The sequence below is a fragment of the Chiloscyllium plagiosum genome, chromosome 34 (genome assembly GCF_004010195.1).
Source record: "Chiloscyllium plagiosum isolate BGI_BamShark_2017 chromosome 34, ASM401019v2, whole genome shotgun sequence".
Lineage (NCBI taxonomy): Eukaryota > Metazoa > Chordata > Chondrichthyes > Orectolobiformes > Hemiscylliidae > Chiloscyllium > Chiloscyllium plagiosum.
In genome coordinates, this window is record NC_057743.1 from 26,156,518 (window position 1) to 26,181,170 (window position 24,653).

Genomic DNA, 24,653 nt, shown 5'->3' on the forward strand with positions numbered 1-24,653 from the left:
TAAAATGTGGGCTTGGGACACGTGGCTCTGTTGATGTCGCTGTTTGGCTCCAGATGCCAGTTTGTGAAGAGTTGTTCATTTGTCAGTATTGAATGTTTCAGTATTTTAGGGTGCTAAATGCTTACAAGATTGATTACAAGCTGCTGCTGACTGGGACGCCACTACAGAATAATCTGGAGGAGCTTTTCCACTTGCTGAACTTCCTTACTCCTCAACGTTTTAAGTAAGTTTGTGTTAATGCCTTAATTTGCTTCTAATCTATAGCTCCATCTGGTAGCAAGTATGAAATGGGAGACTATATAAATACAGAGGTAGACAGGTATGCAACAAAAGCTGAGTTTGTTTTAATGTGGTTTTTTACTTCCACATGTTGGGCTCAACAGCAATGCTGTGTTCAGTGTCATTTTCTGTCACAATACCTCATGAAACCAAGGAGGTAGATCATTAACAGTTTCAGTAAAACAGGCTAACAGTTTGTGAACATTTTCTTAATATGTATGATCAAGTTCAACAGTGTTTGTTTGAAAGGGGAAATGTGAAATGACTTAAGGTTATGATTCCAGTGTAACTCCTGCTGCTGACTGGTAAGGAGTCCAGGGCTGGCACTGTGGCTCAGTGGTTAACACTGCTGCTTCCCAGCATCACAGACCTGGGTTCGATTATACCCTCGGGCGACTGTCTGTGTGGAGGTTGCGCATTCTCCCCGTGTCTGCATGGATTTCCTCCAGGTGCTTTGATTTCCTCCCACAGTCCAAAGATGTGCAGATTAGGTGGAGTGGCCAGGCTAAAGTATCCAGGGATGTGCAGGCTAGCTGGGTTAGCCATGGGAAATGCAAGGTTACAGGTAGGGGTGGGTCTGGGTGGGGTGCTGTTTGGAGGGTCGGTGTAGACTCAATGGGCCGAAAGGCCTCTTTTTACACTGGAGGGATTCTATGATTCTATTGGTTCCGTATAGGCTCTCTCTCACGCTGATCTCTGGCACTTCCCTGGCTGCTCCTTATGCTTTCTGGTCACTGACAATAGTTTGGATCTAATCAAAGGCTGTGCGATCTACAGCATGTAACTCTCCATGGGAATTCCACTCAAAGTTCAATACTTAGCAATATTACAGCCCAGTAGCATTATAATGGAAATTCCACTGTAGCTTTTCACTACAGCACTGTAATTCTCCAGCCTCAATTCATCCCTCATCCCAGTCTGGGATCAGATTGCGATTTCCTGCGATCTTATATGAATGCTTATAAGGCTAGATCCTTCTTAGGCTAGATCCAATGTGTGATAGCCTTGTGCTGAGAGTTCCCACGCATCCTGGGAGTGAAATTGATAGACAATGGAACTCAATCCTAGGGTGATCATTTTGAGTCTCGAGTCAAACAATTAATATTCCTTAAATATTTTAGTCAAAATACCTTTTAAGCATTTTTCTTAAACTAAAAGGTGACAAACTATTGACTAGTTGATTTTATGATCAGTTCTCCACATTAGATGTTAAGAATCTCACTGAAATCCTGATTCTATATTTTTCATTGACTGAAATGTTAGAAATATGTTTAAAGAGAGGGAGCATCGGCTAACTGAGAGTGGACCAAACAAAAATTTGCAGATTGTTAATGGCTGCACAGACTTATAATAAATGATCAGATTATTTATTTTTTCATATTACAATCCCAGATGTAGGTACTACTGGCCATCTACTGCCTGATAGATCATTTGATTTTATTTTAGTTAATATGGTGATTATTCCCTAAAACATAGTCACACCAGGCTGGAGACTTCATTTAACATACGACAAAAGTATATTCAAAATCAAGAATCAAAGTAATCAAGCTCTCTAAATATGGAATGGTGTTTAAATGATTTTCACAGAAACAGCAAAACAAAGTCTCACCCTGTTATCCAACGCTGTCCATTACTGAGACTCAAATCCAGAGAAACTCCACGTCTAGTGAATGGGCAAAGCTATGGCAATGGATTTAAATGTAGACAAATGTGAGCTCATCCACATTGTATAGAACCCTTTTTCCCCTCTTTTCCTATTGTCATTAAGTCTCTGGCCCCTTCCCTTACCCATTCTTCATGTGATATCGAAGGTGGGGGATTGCACCCAGATCCCCATTCACAACCGTAATTACCGGCTCACCACCTGGAGGTCTGATCCAGTTGCTGGTTTCCTTCGTCTCCCTAACTCTGGAATTGTTGTTTGGCTCTGATTAACTTTCTCCACACGGTAGATTCTGGAATCTCTTGGTGGGGGAGGCCGAGAGTGTAAAATGCAACTTTATTGAGAGCTGGCAGGAGGGTAAACTATAATGGAGAGGGAGGACAGTGGCTGTGTTGGTGAGAGAGGAAGGGGATTGTGTCTAAAATGGTGAAGGGAGAGACAGGGCCGTATTGGTGAAAGGAGAATGGGGACTGGGGTAGAAAGGGAGATTGCCATGATTTGGACACAGGCTGCTTCCATGGAAAGGAAGGGTAGGGCATAGTGCACAGGGACATAAAGCAGGTTTGTGCTGGTATGGAATTTACATTTGTCTCCCCATTGTTTCATTGGACATGTGTTTTTTTTTTTAAACCTCTGAGCCAGGAGAAAAATCACACACTGTTTTTTTGCATTCCTCTTCCCCCCCCCCCCTCTGTTTATTTGGGACCTCACACCATGAGCTCTGGCTGTCATTTTGCCACCTGAGGGATGCTACACTAGACCTTGTTCACCCAAGCATGGCTGCCCAGGAGTACAGCCCCCACGGTGAAGCTGAAACACCGGGTGTGTGGACATGATTGAAGGCAGAGTACGGGTGACTGGTTTTACAAATGACCTTGACTTTTGAATAAAGAGGGAATCTGTGTTGTCCAGTTTGAGAAGGAGGTAGTGCTGGATGCACCTTCAGACAGCCTGGGTTCAGCACTGAAGAATGATGTGGCAGCTGTGACTGTTCCTGTTTTGTGGTGCTGGAAAAGCACAGCAGTTCAGGCAGCATCTGAGGAGCAGGAAAATCCCTTCATCAGGAATGCCAGGGTTTCCAGTATCTGCAGTCATTGTTTTTACCCTGTTCCTGTTTTGTTACAGCAACTTAGAAGGCTTCTTGGAGGAGTTTGCAGACATCTCAAAGGAGGACCAGATTAAGAAGCTTCATGACCTCCTGGGCCCACATATGTTGAGGCGTCTCAAGGCTGATGTCTTTAAGAACATGCCATCAAAGACCGAGCTGATAGTCCGTGTGGAGCTCAGCTCCATGCAGAAGTAAGTTGTGAAAATACGAACAGCGAATCTTCATCCAGTTCTGCTCAAGTCTCATCCTTTCATTTTATTCTTGTTGTTTGTGTGGCTTCACAGGAAATATTACAAATTCATCCTGACCAAGAATTTCGAGGCTCTGAATTCAAAAGGGGGTGGGAACCAGGTGTCCCTGCTGAACATCATGATGGATCTGAAGAAGTGTTGTAACCATCCCTATTTATTTCCGGTCGCAGCAGGGGTATGTGTCTGATACCACTTGAGAAATTGTAATTATTGGAATCCAATCTTGTTGTTGCCCTGCACTTGCAGTGGGAATTGTTGGGCACTGATTGTGAGAAGGAGCCCTGCATCTCTTTTTTCCCCCTTCCTTAATCAAGGGAAACCTCCAAGCAGTTCTGACTTGGATTGGGCAACTTAATTCAGACTGAGAACTCTTCTGGTCTGTATAGGTGAGTAAATCAAGGGGTATTTTCTAATTGACCTATAGAGAAATGTTATCACATACCTTTGGAGCAGGTGGGATTTGGACCCAGGACCGAGGACCCCTAGCTTAGAGGTAAGTAGGTACTCCCACTCCACCACAAGAACCCCAAAATGCCTTTCAGAACATCATCATGTTTCATATCACAGTCAATATAAATATATAGTCTCTGTTTATTTTTAACCAACCTGTACAGATGTGTTACAGCACACCTTTGGAGCAGGTGGGATTTGAACCTGGGCCTACTGGCTGAAAGGCAGGGAACACCAACACCATGCCAAAGAGCCTGATTTATAAAGTTCCTATTAGAGTCACAGATGTACAGCATGGAAACAGATCCTTCGGTCCAACTCATCCATGCTGACCAGATATCCTAACCTAATCCAGTCCCATTTGCCAGCACTTGGCCCATATCCCTCTAAACCCTTCTTATTCATATACCCATCCAGGTGTCTTTTAAATGATGTAGTTGTACTAGCCTCCACCACTTCCTCTAGTAGCGCATTCCATTTACGCATCACCCTCTCTCTGAAAAATTTACCCCTTAGGTCCCTTTTTATATCTTTCCGCTCTCACCCTAAACCTATGCCCTCTAGTTCTGGACTCTCTCACCCCAGGGAAAAGATCTTGCCCATCCATGTCCCTCATAATTTTATAAACCTCCATATGGTCACCGCTCACCTTGACTGAGATCAGGAACAAGGTGATACAATAGTTTGAGCTTTTATGCCCCAGTGACCTGGATTTGATCCGGCACTCACCTGACTGACTGACTGACTATGAATAGTCTCCCTATTAGGACCACAGTGAATGTTTGAGATGCTCAGGGAAGTTTGGTCATCTGATGAGGCCATTATACCACATCGTTTGCATTGAGGCAGCTGCTACTACACAATATACAAGAGTGTGTAGTTAATAGTTCAACTACTGGACTAACAATCCAGAGAATATAAACTCAAATCTCAATATGGCAGTTTGAGGATTTGGAGTCAGTTCTTGAAAATCTGGAAATAAATTCTAGTGTCAGTAAAAATGGCCACGAATCTGCTGGAACTTTCTGGTGAAGATGTTGGATATTGTAAAAGCCCCAACTGGTTTATTATTGGGAAGGAAATTCTTGGTCCTTATCTGACCTAGACCAATATGTGAACCAGTCCCAGCAGGACACTGGGTTATATCAATACCTGCTGGTTCATGAGGAAGGCCCTCATTACTCTGAGAAATAAACACTAGGCTAACCCAAAAAATGAACTGGCTATTGCGGCTTCTAAACATCCCTGAGGAATTATTGCTCCCCAGAAAGGAGTAGAGGGCTCTCTCCTATGGCTGTTCTGCAGGCGGGTGTATGTGGCAACTGACTGTGTGCACTGGACTTGTTACCAGTATTAATGGTGGTGCTGCTTTGCTGGTGTTGACAGGAAGCTCCGGTTTTACCAAATGGATCATATGATGGGAACTCTCTGGTGAAGTCCTCAGGGAAGCTGATACTACTACAGAAGATGCTGAAGAAACTGCACAGCCACGGCCACAGAGTGTTGATCTTCTCTCAGGTAACTGATGTCTCAAATTGCTTTGCAGCCAGTTGAAGTGTAGTCACTGCAGCATTGCAGGAGATGTGGCAGCTAACTCAAACTCTGCAAACTTCCACAAACAGTCATGTGATAATGAGCAAATAATCTGTTTGTGGTATTGATTGAGGGATAAGGGTTGGCCATCATCAGGGAAGATGTCACTTTGAATAAGTGCCTTACGATAATTTATGTCTGCCCGTGAGGGTAGATCAGAACTCTATTTAATGTCTCCTGCAATAGGTGATACCTCTGACGGAGTAGCATTTCCTCAGTGCTACACTGGGAGTGTCAACCTCTCATGTCTTGGAGTGGCAATTAAACCTCCAACTTTCTAATTCTGAGGTAATCAGGTACTAATTAGTGAGGCACTAATTGAAAGGACAGCAGGGACATTCTTCCTGTTGAGCTGGCCAGTACTTAACCCTCGGTCATCATCACAAATAGATTATCTGAGTAACTACCTACTGAACCAAGATCCCAAATGGGATCTCTATCTACCTCTCCTCACCCTCCACTGCTATTCTTCTCTCCAACTCCCCCCCCCCTCCCCTCTGGGTGAGGAAGGGTGTATTTAGCCCAGGGCACAGCTTCCTCTCCAGTGAACACTCCTGGAGATGTGTGGATGAACTGAATGTTTTAAGACTGAGGTCAGCTTTCTCTTGATGTGTCAGTTTGACAGCATGCTTTTTCAAATTCCACACAGACTAAAGCCACATAATCCAAGCTGAAACTGTGAGGGAGATTTAAAACCTACCACCTCAGTTCTCAGATTAAAATACCTTCTGAAAGATGAGAAGGGCAGGTGGTCTTGGGTGTCCTTATCAGAGTTTAATTCTCCACCACTGGCTCAAAATGGATTGACTGGTCTTTTAATGCACTGCCATTTTGTGGACTCTTGTTATGCAATTGCAAGCTGCTACATTTGCCTATACTACAACAGTGATTACAATTTATAAGATTTCAGTGCCTTCAAAAGAGAGTAAAGGACATGGGAGGGATTTGAGCAAAGTAAGTAAATCTAAATTTCAAGACAGAAACAGAAATTGCTGGAAAAACTCAGCAGGTCTGGCAGCCATCTGTGGAGAGAAATCAGAGTTAACATTTCAGATCCAGTGACACTTCCTCAGAACTGAATTAATTCTGAGGAAGGGTGACTTGACCTGAAATGTTAACTCTTGATTTCTCTCCACAGATGGCTGCCAGACCTGCTGAGCGTTTCCAGCAGTTTCTGTTTTTTGATTCTGATTTACAGCATCCGCAGTTTTTACTAAATATTTGAGATGTTGCTGGACGGAAAGCCAGTGTACGTCAAGGAGCACAGCGGAGAGAGCAGAGTTTGATGCAGGTTCGGGTTTCAGTTTTGGGTAAACATGCTGTTTGTGATTGACAGATGACTAAAATGCTGGATCTGCTGGAAGATTTCCTGGAATATGATGGATACAAGTACGAACGGATAGATGGGAGCATCACAGGCAACCAGAGACAAGAGGCTATTGACAGGTTTAATGGTGAGCAGATGTTGGTGGTTTATAGGGAACTTCTACTTCCTTTTTTATGGCTCTTAGAAAAGCAATAATGTACCTTCCATCCAGGAACCTTGTTGAGCAGTCTCCAGGCTGGACGAAATAAAGAACTTTTCTCCACACTGACAGAATAAACGTGACACTAGTGGCAAAGCTGTGACCACCATGTATCTCGGCTCTGTTTATTGTCCTTTTACATTAAGAAAAGGTGTCAAGGTTCCAGACGAGATGCAGAAGGGATTTGTTAATCTGACACCAAGGATGAGAAACTTGAAGTAGGTGGGGAGATGAAAAAATGAGGTCTCATTTCAAAAAAAAAAATAGAAAAATTGAGAGGACATCAGGCAGGACTGTTCATGTTTATAAAGGGTATTGATGTGTCACACAAGGAAAAATATATCTGTTATTTGCTCAGTTAGTGAAGAGGTAAGTTTAGAATAATTGTCAGAAGAATGAAAGAAAAGATTAGTTTTTAAATTCAAAGTGTTAAAAAAATTGGAGTCTCAAATTGTAAGAGAAGGGGAGATGAACAATTGTAAAATTGTCTTCAAGGCAGGTACAGTGAAAGGGTTAGGAATGCAACTGAAAGGATAATTTGTGTCAGAGGGCCAGTATGGGCAGGCTGGACTGATTGGTCATCTGTGGAATCTGTGATTTGATATAACTGTTCTGAAGCAAATCAGCACCACACAATGTCCTGTTAATAGGGCATGTGACTGATAGCAGAGGATTTGCTGTTATTTATTTAGGTACATGTACAGGAACAGGAGTAGACTAATCAGCTCTGTGTCTGTTCTGCCATTTAGCAAGATAATGGCTGACTTTCATCCGAACTCCAGCTGCCATGCCTCTACATCTTTTAATATTTTTGGTGAGCAAAAATATATTGAAGGTCCTTGAGAAAAGTTTTAGAAAGAACCTCCCTTTTCTTTGTGGCTGTACGGATTCTGAAGATTTACTGATTGGATGCTCACCCATATCTTTCTCTCTCTTTGTCCTTGCAGCCCCTGGAGCCCAGCAATTCTGTTTCCTTCTCTCCACTCGAGCTGGGGGTCTGGGCATTAACCTGGCTACTGCAGACACTGTTATAATCTATGATTCAGATTGGAACCCCCACAATGATATTCAGGTTAGAATACGCATATTTTCATGAGTCTTCAGAGAAGGACTGTTTGACATCAATTTCTTTCTTTCTTTCCGTAAAGTCGCTGTGTGGAATTTAATTCTGTGACATCAGGGTTTACAGCAAACAGAGATTGAGTGTTCAAGCCCAAGTTCAGAAATCCCTGCCATCTGTGGATTGATACCAGATGAAATTACTCTGAAAGCAGCGTAGAATAAATCCAATTGATTCATTGATGCCATTGACAGAAAGGAACTTAATGTCATTCTCTATTGGCTTACGTGAGATTCCATTCCCACACTCTGTAGTTCGTTAATTCTTAATATTCCTGCAAGTATCGCACAGCTAGCAATGGGCGTCACTGAAGTTTGAAATTCTCATGTCTCCCAGAAGTATTTTTTCTAAAAGGTCATTTAGAGCTTTCAAGGATCAACTTGGTCTTTTAGCAGGAGTGGCAAGTTCTCCTCCAAGCCATTTGCCATCTTGACTTGGAAATATATCACTGTTCCTTCAGCGTCACCAGGCAAATTTCTGGAATTTCCCTCCCCATCAGCAGTGCGGGTTTACCTACACAAAATGCACTGCAATGATTCAGGAAAGCAGCTCACCACGCCATCTCCAGGGCGACTAGGGATGGACGATAAATGCTGGCCCAGCCAGTGTGACACCCACATACCGTGACTGAATATAGTACGAATTAATAGGGTTTTGGAGATGGTATGTGTTGAGTGATGTGCAATTCAGTTCTAAAACTTAGCAAATAAAAATTTGGTGTCAGTACAAGTGACTATGGAGCCATTGGGCTACTGTTTAACGAAAAACCCAATTGACATCCTTTAGGGAAGGGAACCTGACTCCAATCCCTTGCCCACGTGTTTAATAATAAATTTCCTGTGAAGGGACCTTGAAAGCCTTTCAGTTATGTGGAAATGCTACTGTTGGTTCAAGAAGAAGGCCCACCACCATTTCCATCCCCGGGAAGCATTATGATTATCAATAAGTGCCAGTGACGCCTAAACCTTGAGAAATTTTTAACATAAAAAAGGAATTCAGTGGTGAAACCTGACATGAGAGAGAAGTTGATCTTCATTGCGCTATACCTGTCAGTGATGAGCGATTGTTTTCTTCCTTTGGTTCCCTAAAGCCTATCAGTGCAGAGGATGTGCGAAACTGAGGTCAGGCACTCCTTCACCAGGAGGCGAACTTGGAGCATTGGATCTCTCTGGGATGCTTTGCCAATATCCCAGAGCCCAGCCTGTTTCAATTATCTTGGGAAAGTACAGGAAGTGCAAGATGTCTGGGGCAGAGGTGAAGGGGAGAGGCCCCAGTGGGGGGGATTGTTGAGGAGAGGAGCTAACAAATCGAATGTCTGTCCTTCAGGCCTTCAGCAGAGCTCATCGTATCGGTCAGAACAAAAAGGTGATGATCTATCGCTTTGTGACCAGAGCGTCAGTGGAGGAACGCATCACGCAAGTCGCCAAGAAAAAGATGATGTTGACTCACCTGGTGGTCCGGCCAGGCTTGGGTTCCAAGTCAGGCTCACTTTCCAAACAGGAGTTGGATGATATTCTCAAGTTTGGCACAGAGGAGCTCTTCAAGGATGATGAAGGTGAGAAAGTTAGGGCTGGTGTGATGGGGTGGGTCTGCATGACAGATATAATAGAGCCAGGAAGGACTATAAGGAGAAACATCTCACCCTGCCCCGAATGTTGACAATTTGCCACTGATCTTTATTAGGACTTATCTGGTGATTTAGTGCAGTTGATATGTAAGAACTGTTGGAGGCCATTTAGCCCCTTGAGTCTGTTTCATGCCATTCAACAAGATCACAGTTCAAGCATGTCTTAACCATCCACCTGTAGCTTGGTTCCATGTTTTCTTCTTCCTTTGATGAGTAAATATCTCCTGACCTTAGGCCATAAATACGTGGTCTGGTATAGTATGGGCCTTTCAAACCTGAATAGTTGCGCTCTGACACGTGATAATTCAGTGATGTTGTATGTGGCAGCGCTAAGGACTCTCTGGGCTTGTTTTAGGGATCAAGGTTAGCCAGAGATCCATCTGCAGTGAACATAAGTGGAAAGTATATTATCTTTGGGGGAAGAGTAGGATTGGTCTAATTGTGATGCCTTATGGTTGATTTAACCCACTAGCACTCGCCATGTAGGCTGATTTGGAGATGTCAGTGTTGGACTGGGATTTACAAGGTTAAAAACAAACAAACAATCCGGGTCTTTTTCAATATAAAATTCCATTACATCCCACTGTAAACATTTGCTATAAATTTTATGTCTTAGAATCGTTTACTCCACAACCACCTGATGAAGGAGCAGCATTCCAAAAGCGAGTGCTTCCAAATAAGCCTGTTGCACTATAACCTGGTGTGGTGTGATTTTTAGCCATGTAGACTGTCTGAGACACAGCAAATCAGTGGATGAGCATGAGCACTTGTGGGTAGTACCTGAGTTAGAGTCACTGACTTCACTACAGCAGGAGAGAATGCTGGAGGAGAAAATAGCGTTTAAAAAACAAGAGGAACTCTCTTTACTCTGAGCTTGGTCTGAGTCCAGATTTTAAAATATAAATTGAGGGAATCTCAGAGATCGCTGCCCTTAAAAGAAAACATGGAGTGGGGAGTACAGACAAAGATTGTGAAATTTAAATTGTGAGAAAATATTAAGGAATTATGATTTAATTTGTTTGGAAATGAAGAGCTTGAGGTGACTTTCTGATGGCTATGAAAGGAACTTAAAGACTGACAAGGACAAGCTGTTCCAGTGTGGTTTTAACTGGGTCACGTAAGGGGAACAGGAAGTCTTAGGCATTTTCTTTTAAGTAAATGCAGGTATGTGCTCAGGTGGGTCTGCTTTGTCATGAGATGATCTTTGTTGTGACCCTAAATTTAAAAAAAACTCAAGTTTGGGAAGAGAGTCACAGAAAGGAACATGAACAGAAAAGCATCCACAAGTTGTGCCCATAGTTGAGAGAGACTTTTAGTTACCCTTTGAGTGGAGCAGTCCTGTGCAGAAAGGTGCTCCTGAGTATGAAAAGATATATAATGAACTGGATTACCTTTCAATGAAGAATTAGTGTTAATTCCAGATTATATGTGTTGGGATAAAACCCTGAAGGGGTTACTTAAAGTTGAGTCCATATACTCAGGTATGTGATTTCCAGAAAAAAGCTATTTACAGTTTCAGTCTAAAAGTTAAACATTTCAAAAATAACTACTTAAGCGTTAGATAACGGTATGAAAATTTTAAGTGGTATTTTGGGTACTGCACCAATGATGTGCTTTGGCTACTATACAAATGCTGTTTCATTTATTTAATTTTGTAAAGGAATGTTTTCGGATTATACTTCTGTGTTTAAAAATCTTTTTAAGTTGTATTCTCAGTAGTTTTGATTATTATTTTATCTTCATTTCTTTTGTACAAACTTCTGCTTTTATTGTGAAAGCAATATCTGTAACATTGTGTGCTTATTTAGCAATGAGACACCATTCCTCAAAATCAAAACAAATAAAAATCTGATCTCTTGAGCCAGCTTTCAGTGTGGGACCTGACTTGCCCATTGTTAGCCTCTGCTGGGATGGTAAATGATTAAGAATATTGTAGTGACGAAAATGATGTTATGAGGGATCTGTCGGTTTGCAACCTGGTCATTCGAAGAAGCTTGACACCAAGAGAAGACAAAGTATTGATTGTTGCTCTTTACCTTGCAGCTGAGAAGGAGGCTGAGGAAATGAGGATGATACACTATGATGACCGTGCCATCTCCAAGCTGCTGGACCGTAACCAGAATGCCACAGATGATGCTGACATTCAGAACATGAACGAGTATCTCAGCTCCTTTAAAGTTGCTCAGTACGTGGTGCGGGAGGAAGATGAGCAGGTGACAATTTTCCTTCAACATTCCATGAGAGTTCTGTCCAGTCGGAGCAAGCAGCCGAGTTCAACAGGATCTGGAAAACCCTCTGGGATAGGGAGAGAAAGTTTCTTTATAAATTCCTAATAGCAGAGCACTATCAGTCTAATGGGGAGCAAGGTTACCAGAGCTAGAGCATCGGGTTCTAGAATTTATCCCAACACTTATGGCTCTACCTGTTGCTTGGTGTGAATGGTGTTGAAGGATTAGAGATTGAGAAGAATAAAGGAAAAGAAAGCAGAGATTGTTTGGGAAGGAGTGGGTAGAATTCATGACGAAGGATGGTCTGGTTTATAAGTAACGCTTACTTTCCAGTTACTGGGGCAGTTAACATTTGTGGATCACAAAACTTCCCAAGTGGCTACAGACCAAGTAGTGTTACTTGAAGGCTCTCTACAGCGCCAAGGGTGGGGGAGGTGAGTGAGAGACAGGCTGCATTTAACTGTGGCATGACCTGGACCCTCAGGAAATACACTGAATTGCTAGTTTAGGTTTGGTACAATTGGTTCAGGGTGTTTCCCTTGTACATCAGAGGCTGAGGGGTGACCTAGTGTTTGTTTGAAGTTCAGTGACTCTTAATGTAAGACTCGTTAACTTTTGTGCAACAAGATTTTACTTTGTAACATCCTGACAAAAACATTTCCCTAGACCCTTATTTGCTTTCCCCTGAGATGCACTTCAGGAAAGAGCCTCTGCATTGTGACTGGCTCAAGTTCCAAATGCAGTTAGTAACCACCTGAATTAGGAGGTGACATTTATTTATGTTGTAGGTTCTGTTTTCAATTCTTGGGGATGATTTCCTTTGAGTGCGGCTGATCTTTTGAATGGTCTTGAATTGCTTAGGAGGAAGTTGAGAGAGAGATCATTAAACAGGAAGAGAATGTGGACCCTGATTACTGGGAAAAGCTTCTCCGACATCATTATGAACAGCAACAAGAGGACCTGGCCAGGAACCTGGGCAAAGGCAAACGCATTCGTAAACAAGTCAACTACAACGATGCTTCCCAAGAGGATCAAGGTACTTACCTTCACAAAAACATGTCAGAGAAATGGGGGATGGGATTGTCTGGGTTTGAAACCAGTTTGTTTCCTTGACTTTTTGTGAGTTCCTTCCCTTCCCTTCTGTAGCTGGTTCAATATTCAGCTGCTTGCTCCACCATGACTGTCGGACTAAAGATTTGTGAAGTTGTTCTGTAGCCCCACCTCCCTGGCAGGGCTGGTGGGGTGAGTTTGTGTATGTTAGATCATGCCGTTGGAAATTTGGAAATCTACTCCTTTCTTTCCTTGAAGCTTTTGCCACTTCTGGGTATGAATTCCTTGGTATTGGGGCCTGAACCTATTGAGCAGCACAACCTTGTTCCAGGAGATCTACCTGGGAAAAGGGCTCCGTTTGGTTCCCTTCCTGGCATAGTCGGGTGTGTTGGTGTGAACTGTGTTGCCTGTTTGGTTGCCCTGCGTGAGTTCAGCCATTTGTTAGAAGCTAAGGACCAAATGTGTTGGCTGGGATAGTTGAGCTACTCACTGCTTGAACGTTCTGGCTGCCCAACCATTGTCAAGGTCTCAGCTACTTCACGGATAATTCCTCATCTTCCAGTAGGATTGCGATCGGAGCTCCTTTTAAGACCAGCAAAGTAAAAAGACAAAACAAAATATGTTTGCAATGTATATGCACCATCGCTCTGCACATGTGCAACAGGGTCAGGGGGTGTCAATCAGACTGATACCTGGTTTACCCAATGGGTGGAGAAAGCTGAATTTGAGAAAAGCTGACACTGCCAGATTAAAAGCCACTGATTTAAAAACTACATAAAGGCTCTGGAATGAGTGGACCAAGTGTGATTTGCTGCAATTATTTGAGTAGATGTTGGGAGACGTCCAACGGACAGTTTCTCAACTTACAAAATGCTCGGTGGGCATTAGACAATTTGCCAATTTGTCAATGGATCACATTCTAATCTGTGTCTGGTATCATGGTTCAAACTGTTGCAATCCAGTGACTTGAGCCCATAATCCATGCTGACACTGAATGTAATATTGAGGGAGTGCTGTACTGTCAGCAGTGATATCTTCCAGATGATTGTAAATCAAGGTCCTTTCTATGCTCTCAGGTGGGCTTAGAAGATCCCATGACACATTGTCAACACATAATAGAACTTCTTCCCTGTTGTAATCTGGCCCATATACATCTCTCAAACAACATCAATGAAACAGACATTACTGTTGTTATCCTATTGCTGTCTCTGGGATCTTAGTGTGTGCAAATTGCTACATTACAGGCATGAATACACTTCAAAAAGTGGTTCTGCAGCATTTTGGAACGTTCCAGTGTCATGAAAGATATTGAATAAATGCCAATTCTTCCCTTTTGTGGTCACTAGGCCAAAGTGGAATTTGCCAAAGGTTTTTAAATCCTGACTTAGCTTTAGTTGTATTTTGCCTCAATTGGTTATGTGGCTGTAGGCAAGAGGTGCTGGGTGCCCAGGATGCTCAGTTGCACTGTGTTGGTATAGGACAGACTTGATGGGCCGATTGGCTTTTGCCCATACTCCCTTTTTGTGTGTTCCTACTCCTACCCGTCGTCCTGATCTGTCTTTTCCAGAGTGGCAAGATGACCTTTCGGACAATCAGTCTGAGTACTCTGTAGGGTCAGAAGATGAGGATGAAGACTTTGAGGAGAAGCCTGAAGGTGAGGGCTCCTTTCTCATTTGGGGCTGTATTGGAATTGAGAGCTGTGTTGGTCCAGAACACTCAATCCTGAATGTTGTCTTTTCCAGCTGGGAGGAGACAGTCACGGAGACAGCTTAAGTCCGAAAGAGACAAACCCCTCCCACCCTTACTGGCACGGGTTGGTGGGAACATTGAGGTAAAAGTAATATCCTCAAACTAATTTCATTGTGATCTTTTGAATACCACTAGACAAGGTTAGATACAGAACAAAGTTCCCTCTACAATGTTTCTGAAAACTCCAGGTACAGCACAGGATTAGATGGAGTAAACATTACTGTCTTTTAAACTGAGAGTAAAGCTCTGTTTACTCCTTTTTAAACTGAATTTGGAATGCCCTCTGTTAGACTAGAAGTAAACAGAAAGTAAAGTGTCCTCGACACTGTCTCAATAAAACACTCCTGGGGCAGGGACAGCATGGGGTTAAATACAGGGTAAAGCTCTCCCGACAATGTCCCTATCAAACACTCCCAGGACAGGTACAGCACAGGGTTAACAACAGAGTAAAGCTACCTCTACGTTGACTCCAGCAAACACACATTGGATCTGTTGCAAATCCCTGATCTTTATCTTTAAATAGGTTTTTTTGAGGAGGTGGGAAGATTATCAAGGGACGTAGAGCTAAGGTGGCTGAGTGGTGGAATAGGTCTGATGGGTTGAATAATCTCTTTCTATTCCTACTTTTTGGATGTTTCCTTTGCCTGTTATTGGGCTGTTTGCAGACCAGAAAGAAGAGCAAACCTTTTTACCTTTTCACACCATAACCAAAAAGGTGCTCTCAGTTTACATTTAAATTTTACTCCTCTAGGTCAGAGTGAGAACAAACACAGGAGATAAGAGGGAGTGTACCATATTGCGCTGACTCCAACATTCTGTAGTTGTCGCTGATCTCAAGCTCCATTATCCCACTTAATTACCTGAAGAACAGATACCTGACTATCCGAGCTTTAAATGTATTAAATGATGGAGATTCCACAATCCTCTGGGACAGAGAATTCCAAAGATTCACAGCCCTTTGAGAGAAGACATTTCTCTCCTCCTCAATCCTGTGATTGGCCCCTTACCCTGAGACCAGGGCCCAGTATTTTAGATTCCCTGAGCAAAGGAAACGATCTCAATATCTATCCTGTTGAGGCTTTGCAGAATCCTGTATGTGTCAGTGAGATCCCTCGTGCTTCTAAAATCCAGAGAATAATGATCTAGTTTGCTCGGTGTCTCGTCATAGGGCAATCCCCTCATCCCAGGGGCTAGTTTAGTTAACCTTTGTACTGCTTCCAGTGCAAGTATATCTTCTAAATGCAAAGAGACAACTGCACACAATATTCCAAATGAGGTCAGACCAAAACTGTACAATTGTAATGAGTTTTGTTTCCTTCCTTTCCTCCGATCCCCTTGCAGCTTACCACCAGCCTCTCTAATTGCTTACTGAGTTTGCATGCTGCCTTTCTATAATCCTTGCATCAGCGCGGCGACGTTTCTTCGAACATCAATATTTACAAGTTTCACACTGCTTTGAAAAACGATTCTGCTTTTCTATTCCAAGTCACTGAACGGAATGATTTCCAGAGCCCACGTGTTACCCCAGCCGTTGCTTTGTGGTCCACTCTCTAACCTGTCTGTATCTTTTTGCAACCTCTTTCGTCCTCCCTAAAGATTTACTTTTTCATCTAGCTTTATATCATCAGCCAACTTCGACACACTGCATACAGATTGTAAATAACTGAGGCCCCAGCACTGATCTTCATGGCACTCCACCACTCACTGCCTGCCAGCTTGAAAATGGCCTCTTTGTTAACCAATCCTCTAGCTATCATTATATATTACTCCCAATTCTTATCTTGTCTGTTGACACTTACGCGGCATACTGAATGCCTTTTGGAAAGCTGGATATACTACGTCTACTGGTTTCCTTTATCTATCGTCCTCAACAACTGCAATAAACTCGTCCATCAGGATTTTCCTTTTGTAAGGCAATTTTGACTTGTTTTCTAATGATGTTGTGCTTCTCTCGGCATTGTTCCTATAACTATTCCTACCACAGACTGGCAGATAGATATTAAAACATATGTTAAAATCTAGTTAACAAAAACGGCAAAAACTGTAGTCTTAAAAACCCAACTAGTTCATTTCCTTTAGGGAATGAAACCTGCCAGCCACTGCTCCACACAACCTGCTCTGACCATATGGGGCTCTACTTCCACAGAACGTTGTTAACACCTGTTCAGCTGCCTGGGCTTTATTCTTCCTTCTCTGTTTTCCTGACAATCTGAAGCGGATGGAGAAAGATTGATGGCTCAAGGGAGGCAATTTCCTGGAGGATTCCTGGAGAATTCCTGGCTTGAGATAGGATCATGTGTGGGTACAGGGCAGTCAAATTCAGAATATTTACTATTTTATTTAAAACACCAGCTTGGACCATCAGGTCAGCTCCATCATAAGATGTCACGACACTGTATTGGATATATTCCTCCCTCTTTCCATAGCTATGCAATCCCCGAGGTCCAAGAAAAGACCAAAACAAGAAAACACTTGGTTAAATTCCTCCACCGACCCCTCAGGAAACTAGTCTGGGGGTCTTTTTACATTTTACAGGTATGTTCCCCAGAAGAGACCTCCCTTTGGAAGTTGTGCAGGAAAGGTGTACAAACCAAAGGCAGCCTTAAACACATTGTACAAAATGTGACATTGTACCAGGTCATGTTTAACAAGTCCAAGAAACCCAAATAATCTAAATGGTCAGGTGTGTTGTCAGCATGAAGTCTTCCCCCCCCATGAATGAGCAGGAGTTTCCTCCCATTAAATATTGGAAAGACTGAAGCTATTGTCCTCCATTTCTAACAGAGATTCCATTTCCAAGCCACAGACTCCGCCCTGTCCCTGGTAAAATTCTGAAAATGAACCAAACTCTTCACTACCATGGTGTCATATTTGTCTCAGTACTGAGCTTTGCTTTTTGTCACCTCTGGAGCACCATCTGACCCCACCCTGCTTCAACTCAGCTGCTTCTTGAAAGCCTTCTCCCTATTGTTTGTTACCTCTGTATAATGAGGCCATCCTAAAATATTTTACCTGTGACCCCAACTTCACCAAGTCCCACTCACCTCTCCACCCTGTCCTCTCAGACCCACATTGTTCTCATCCTTGTTTTGGGAATACTCCAATGTCAACTTTATTTCAGGGCAGTAAGGAGAAGCCAGGGAACTATAGGGCTATGAGCCTGATATCACTGCTGGGTAAGTTGTTGGAGATGAGCCAAACGATAGGATTTACGTGCATTTGGAGAGTCAAGGACTGATTACGGATAGTCAGCATAATTGTATGTGAGGGAAATGATGTCTGTCAAATTTGATTGAGTTTTTTGAGGAAGTAACCAAAAGGATTGATTAGGGCAGAGTGGTAGACATTGTTTACATGGACTTTAATAAAGCCTTTGACAAGGTTCCACATGGTAGACTAATTAGTAAAGTTAGATCACATGGTGAGCTTGCCAATTGGATACTAAATTGGCTTGATGGTAGACAGAGGGTGGTGGTGGAGGGTTGTTTTTCAGGCTGGAGGCCTGTGACCAGTGATGTTCCACAGTAATTGGTACTGGGGCCACCTTTTTTGTTTGTCACTTATAGAAACGGTTTGGGTGAGAATATAAGAGGCATGGTCAGTAAGTTTGCGGATGACACCAGAATAGTGGCCAGTGGAGAAGGTTACGATTATAAAGAGATCTTGATCAGTTGGTTTAATGGGCCAAGGAGTGGCAGATGCACTTTAATTTGGATAAATGCGAGATGTTACATTTTGGTAAAACCAGCAAGGGGAGAAATTGCACAATTAATGGTAGGGTCCTGAGTAATGTTTTTGAACAGAGACACCTCGAGGCTCAGGTATATAACTCTTTGGAATTTGCACTGCAGCTAAAGAGGATGGTTAAGAAGGCATTTAGCACACTGGCTTTTGTTGCTCAGATCTTTGAGTATAGAAGTTGTGACATCATGTTGAGATTGTACAGGACATTGGTGAGGCCTCTGCTGGAGTACTGTGTGCAGTTTTGGTCACCCTGCTATAGAAAGGATGATATTAAATTGGAGAGGGGTCAGAAAAGATTTGCCAGGACTGGAAGGTTTACGTTATAAGAAGAGGCTGGATAGGTTGGGACTTTTTTCACTGGAATGTAGGAGGTTGAGGTTATAGATCTTATAGTGGTTTATAAAATCACGAGGGGCATAGATAGGTGAATAGCAAGAGTCTTTTCACTAGGGTGGGGATTTCCAAACAAGGGGGCATATTTTTAAGGTGAGAGGAGAAAACTTTCAAAAGGACATGAGGGACAATGGTTGGTTAGTGTGTGGAATGAACTGCCAAAGGAAGTGGTGGATGCAGGTACAGTTACAACTTTTAAAAGGCATTTGGATAAGTACATGAACAGGAAAGGTTTGGAGAGCTATGGGCCAAATGAAGGCAAGTGGGACTAATTTAGTGTGGACATGGTTAGTGAACATGGTTAGTGTGGACTAGTTGGACTGAAGGATTTGTTTCTATGCTGTACCACTCTGTAACTCTACAACTCCTACAACTGAGGTGCCTGTGCTTTTATGACTGTGGCCTTTCTATTTTAAGTGCTGCATTATTCATGACCATACCTTTAGCAGCACGAACTCTGGAATTCTCTTCCTCAACCCCTCTTCCTTACCTTCAATCGTTAAAACGCCCCATAACTCTGCCTCTTTCAATGTGATTAGCACTGCTTCCTCACAGCGCCTGAGACCCAGGTTCGACTCCAGCCTCAGGCAACTGTCTGTGTGGTGTTTGCACATTCTCCCCGTGTCTGCGTGGGTTTCCTCCGGGTGCTCCAGTTTCCTCCCACAGTAAAGATGTGCAGGTTCGGAGAATTGGCCATGCTAAATTGCCTGTAGTGTTAGGTGAAGGGGGTAAATGTAGGGGAATGGTTCTGGGTGGGTTGCTCTTTGGAGGGTCGGTGTGGGCTTGTTGGGCCGAAGGGCCTGTTTCCACACTGTAAGTAATCTAATCTAATCTAATCAAAATGTTTGGCTACGTTCCCCACCAGCTCCTTCTGAGACAGCTGTCAAATAATATTCCCTGGAAGTGCTTAGAGATGTGTTTATGTAGCACCTGCAGCAAAATGAAGCGAATTGTTGTTGTATTATCAGAGGAAAATCCCACAGCCAGTAACAAAAGAGAAACTAGCAAGTGAATCTTGTTGCTGGATTGGTAGGTCTTCTGACTTGGGAATGTTAATGGGATGGACTCCAATGGGGGAAGCCAATGATGTATATTACTGGTGTGCTCTGTTCGAGTGTCGAGAGGAGAGTGGGAGGGCTGTGGTGATGGGGGGTGGAGAGGGAAAGGAGATATGGGCAGAAGGAGGGTGGATGGGATGAGGGGGCAGGGAGAGACTGGAATGGGTGTTCCAGGATACAGAATGAGCGAGGATTTCTGCACCTGTGATTTGCCCTCCCAGTGATCTTTAATTCTGTCTGTGTTCTAGGTTCTTGGATTCAATGCTCGCCAACGTAAAGCTTTTGTTAATGCCATCATGCGCTGGGGGATGCCTCCCCAGGATGCCTTCAACTCTCACTGGCTTGTCCGAGATCTCCGGGGCAAGAGTGAGAAGGAGTTCAGGTACGTTCCCTGAATACCCTCCCACAAACTGCATTTCCCCTGTGCTCTCAGCTCCTCTCTTCCTTTTGTATCTGCTTGCTGATGGATGTCCCTTGGGGTGATGGGGGGCTGATTCCTGGGCAGTTCTGGGATGGGCAGGTGGGTTGTGTGACAGTCTTTGGGCAGATTGACGAGGCTCCTGGGTTTGGGTGTTCAGGAGTCCTGGGCAGTCGAGGGAGTTGGCCCTGACTTCTGGTCTCCTTTGTAGCAGTTACTGATGTGGATGATCCATCCTTGGTTGACACCCATTGTACAGGCCCCAACCACCCTCTCTCCCATCGCCCCCCCCCTCCCCATGACTAGGACAAAAATGATCTCTACATAGTCATAGAGATGTACAGCACGGACATAGACCCTTTGGTCCCTTCTCGTCCATGCCGACCAGATATCCCAACCAATCACCTGATGAAGGAGTGTTGCTCCGAAAGCTAGTCTGCTTCCAATTAAACCTGTTTGACTATAACCTGGTGTTATTTTTTTTAATCTAGTCCCACCTGCGAGCACCTGGCCCATATTACTCCAAACCCTGCCAAATCATATACCCATCCAGATGCCTTTAAAATGTTGTAATTGTACCAGCCTCTTCCTCTGGTAGCTCATTCCACACATGGGAGGGGTCTCAGTTAGCCTATGCACTGTTTAGCTACTTCACCCTGTCCTCCATGAGGATCAAGCCTTTTAATCATCCAGCCCCCTCAAATTTGAGGAAATGGTTTGGTTTTGTTGTTTGTCGTGACTGTCACCTTGAAGCATTTTGTCTCCTCTTACTCCCTCCTCCTAGGGCCTACGTGTCACTGTTTATGAGACACCTGTGTGAACCAGGAGCTGATGGATCTGAGACCTTCGCAGACGGTGTCCCTCGGGAGGGGCTGTCCCGGCAACACGTGCTCACCAGGATAGGCGTGATGTCACTAGTGCGAAAGAAGGTGGGTAGCAGGAATTCCTGCAGCTCGATGTTCGATTGGTTTGATTCTGTGGTGTCAGTTCCCCTGTCCTTTTGACACCTGTCCCAACCGTGCCCAGACACAGCACGTTCAGTGAATGCAGTGAAAGTGTCATGGGAACTTTGTCAGCTTCCCCTCCAAATCACTCCCCGTCCTGACTGGAGGGGCGGCTTCACACTGCAACCATACCCTCTCGGTAAGGGGGAGAACTGTTCTGGAGGCAGTGATTTCTATGTGGAGTAGGGGCAGGGAAAGGGGAATGTGAGAGGGGAGTGGACAGTGGAATGAGCAGGGCTGTATGATCTGTCCGATTCTGCTCTGGGATTCTGGCCACTGCCTGACTTTGTGTTTAATCAGGGATTTCCTGGCCTTTTTTATGTCTTATGGAAGTTTGGGCAAAGGCTGTTTCTAAAGCAGGTACCTCAGTTATTTATTTAGAATATCAGAGATACTGAAAAGAGATTAGTTTAGATTAGATTAGATTACTTACAGTGTGGAAACAGGCCCTTCGGCACAACAAGTCCACACAGCCCCGCCGAAGCGCAACCCACCCATACCCCTACATTTACCTCTTACCTAACACTACGGGCAATTTAGCATGGCCAATTCCCCTGACCTGCACATCTTTTGTGACAGTGGGAGGAAACCGGAGCACCCGGAGGAAACCCATGCAGATACGGGGAGAACGTGCAAACTCCACACAGTCAGTCGCCTGAGGCGGGAATTGAACCCGGGTCTCTGGCGCTGTGAGGCAGCAGTGCTAACCACTGTGCCACCGTGCCGCCCACACTTGCATTTAATAGCACCCTTCACAATCTCGGGATATCCCACAGTTCACAGCAGACAAGGAACTATTTTTCCTATTGTACTTGATTAAAAAAGAGAACCAATTTTTATGGCTTAGCAAAATCCAAGAAACAGCAGTAAGACATAAAACATCTCCTTTGGTGGAATTTGTTGTGGAGTAAATATTGAAAAGGATATTCGCTGTACAGCAAAGGGTGCTGTTTGATTTTCTACAACAGGAGGTGGTGTGTTTTGAGGTGTAGCCCATGAGATCCTTGCCAAGCCTTCAGCTGTCTTTCACAATAGCAAATTGTTGCAGATGTTGGGAGTCTAGATTAAAAACCGAAAACACTAGATCTGATTAATAATGTTCTTGGTCCTGTCAAAAAGATCTTGACAGAAGGACTCTCGTGTAGTGGTAGAGTCCCTGCCTCTGGGTCCAGGTTCAAGTCTCACATCAGGATGTGATGATCATGGATGTCATAACACATTCAAACCATAATTTGTTAACAAAATTTCAAGGATATTTACAATGCCTGCTGTGGTAAAGAAAATATTAACTTCATTTTAAGAGGCAGCGTAGTGAGGCTGCGTCTTGTCATGGGTCTGTAAGAAGGACAGCAAAGTCATGTGACATTATATTACTTCCTGTAACAATATACTCTCATTTATCTTCTCACTAGCCAGAATTGACCGTTCTATTGTCCAATGCTCAGCAAAATCAGGTGGCTCAACATTTCCCGTCTTTCTTCAAATCTTTCAGTGGGTTCGAGACTGTGGAAAACCTTGGGAACAGTAATAGCTTGTTAAGTAGTAATGTCACCAAGTGAGAGATCTAAGTCGCATTAAGATAAGGCACAAAAGTAAACAGCAATTACACATGTTACTGCCAACCAGGAGCATTTATACCTGGGAACATCAACTCAATACTCTTCATGGACATCAGTGAGAAAGGAAATGTGGGATGCTGTGGTTCAGTTCGCCGAGCTGGAAGTTTTTGTCGCAAACGTTTCGTCCCCTGTCGAGGTGACATCCTCAGTGCTTGGGAGCCTCCTGTGAAGTGCTTCTGTGGTGTTTCCTCCGGTGTTTATAGTGGTCTGTCCCTGCCGCTTCCGGTTGTCAGTTTCAGCTGTCCGCTGTAGTGGCCGGTATATTGGGTCCAGGTCGATGTGTTTGTTGATGGAGTTTGTGGATGAATACCATGCCTCTAGGAATTCCCTGGCTGTTCTCTGTCTGGCTTGCCCTATGATAAGAAAGGAGGAGAAAGTGAGGTCTGCAGATGCTGGAGATCAGAGATGGAAATGTGTTGCTGGAGAAGCGCAGCAGGTCAGGCAGCATCTAGGGAACAGGAGAATCGACGTTTCGGGCATTAGCCCTTAAAAAGTTGCCCCTAAGGTCTCTTTTATATCTTTCCCCTCTCATCCTAAACCTATGCTCTCTAGTTCTGGACTCCTGACCCCAGGGAAAAGACTTTGCCTATTTACCTTATCCATGCCCCTCATAATTTTATAAATTTCTATACGGTCACCCCTCAGTCTCCGACACTCCAGGGAAAACAGCCCCAGCCTGTTCAGCCTCTCCCTGTAGCTCAAATCCTCCAACTCTGGCAACATCCTTGTAAATCTTTTCTGAACCCTTTCAAGTTTTGCAACATCTTTCCGATAGGAAGATCAGAATTGCACGTAATATCCCAATATTCCTTTCTATCGAGTGAATGAAGGAAAACTGGTTGGTGGCATCACTTTTACTGGAAGGCCACGTGCTTTCTATTTTTTTTTTGGGGTCCGTTTTGTACTTGGGAAGGTGAAGATCGGAACGCTTTCTGCTGCTTCTGAACCTTTAAACATGACAGACAATATTAGGTACAAGTGTTAAAGTCCCTCTGCTCTGTCCCTGAGCGCTCCCAGAATTAGCCTGATCGACAATAGTGTCCATTGTTTGACAGTTTTTGAGTGAGATTAGTTGGGCAGGTTTTGGGTTTTGTTTGGAGGCTCCTGGTGAATGGACTGGTCGGATACTTCCTCAGTCTGTTTCATGATAACTCCAAATTTCAGGGGAATCACATTTTGAACTGAACTGAATTTGGACCTAGGACCTAGAGTTGAAAGGTCAGTGTTTGACCCCCCCCCCCCCCATTCCATTACCCTGTTCTGTTGTGTATCTTTTATTTCTAGTTTCATTTTCTTCTCATTGTTAAAATTCACTTCCTTTTAAAATAAGGTGCAGGAGTTTGAATACATCAATGGCAGGTACAGCACTCCGGAGATGGTGCCGGAGCACCTGGAAAACAAGAAACCTGTTGACAGTATCTCGTCGGATCCCAATACCCCAGTGGCAGCCAGCCCTGCCTGCCCCCTGCTCAGTACACCAGCCGCGAGTTCCACAGGTGGGTTCCAAAGGGGCATGCTCTGCCTTTCTGTACGTGGCTACAATTGTGCTGAATGTTGGGACAGGCTCAAACGGGATCAATGACCACCTCCTCCTGTCTCCGATATCCTGTGATGCTGCAGTAAGTGTATGATCAGTTGCCACGGGGGTGTTGTGTTGGAATGTGCACCAACCCCAGATCTCGAGGTGAGGTCATCATCACGTGATAGGAATGAACTCCCTCAACCTCTCTGTCTTGTTCTTTTGTTTATTTCTTTCTTTTCCACTCACACTTT

At 43.8% G+C, this 24,653-nt stretch overlaps 1 protein-coding gene across 1 annotated transcript in view; it reads left to right on the forward strand.

The window, feature by feature from the left end:
* Positions 1 to 24,477, forward strand: part of LOC122540365 (chromodomain-helicase-DNA-binding protein 5-like) — a 68,140-nt gene extending 43,663 nt beyond the window's left edge. Inside the window, exons 16-29 of the mRNA XM_043675984.1 lie at positions 102 to 223; positions 3,068 to 3,241; positions 3,335 to 3,476; positions 5,138 to 5,269; positions 6,681 to 6,798; positions 7,818 to 7,942; positions 9,317 to 9,545; positions 11,661 to 11,830; positions 12,707 to 12,881; positions 14,463 to 14,549; positions 14,638 to 14,726; positions 20,088 to 20,221; positions 21,042 to 21,186; positions 24,211 to 24,477. Coding sequence (XP_043531919.1) covers positions 102 to 223; positions 3,068 to 3,241; positions 3,335 to 3,476; positions 5,138 to 5,269; positions 6,681 to 6,798; positions 7,818 to 7,942; positions 9,317 to 9,545; positions 11,661 to 11,830; positions 12,707 to 12,881; positions 14,463 to 14,549; positions 14,638 to 14,726; positions 20,088 to 20,221; positions 21,042 to 21,186; positions 24,211 to 24,462 — 2,094 coding nt within the window. The 3' untranslated portion in view covers positions 24,463 to 24,477. The remainder of the gene's footprint in view (positions 1 to 101; positions 224 to 3,067; positions 3,242 to 3,334; positions 3,477 to 5,137; positions 5,270 to 6,680; positions 6,799 to 7,817; positions 7,943 to 9,316; positions 9,546 to 11,660; positions 11,831 to 12,706; positions 12,882 to 14,462; positions 14,550 to 14,637; positions 14,727 to 20,087; positions 20,222 to 21,041; positions 21,187 to 24,210) is intronic.
* Positions 24,478 to 24,653: the final 176 nt, after the last annotated feature.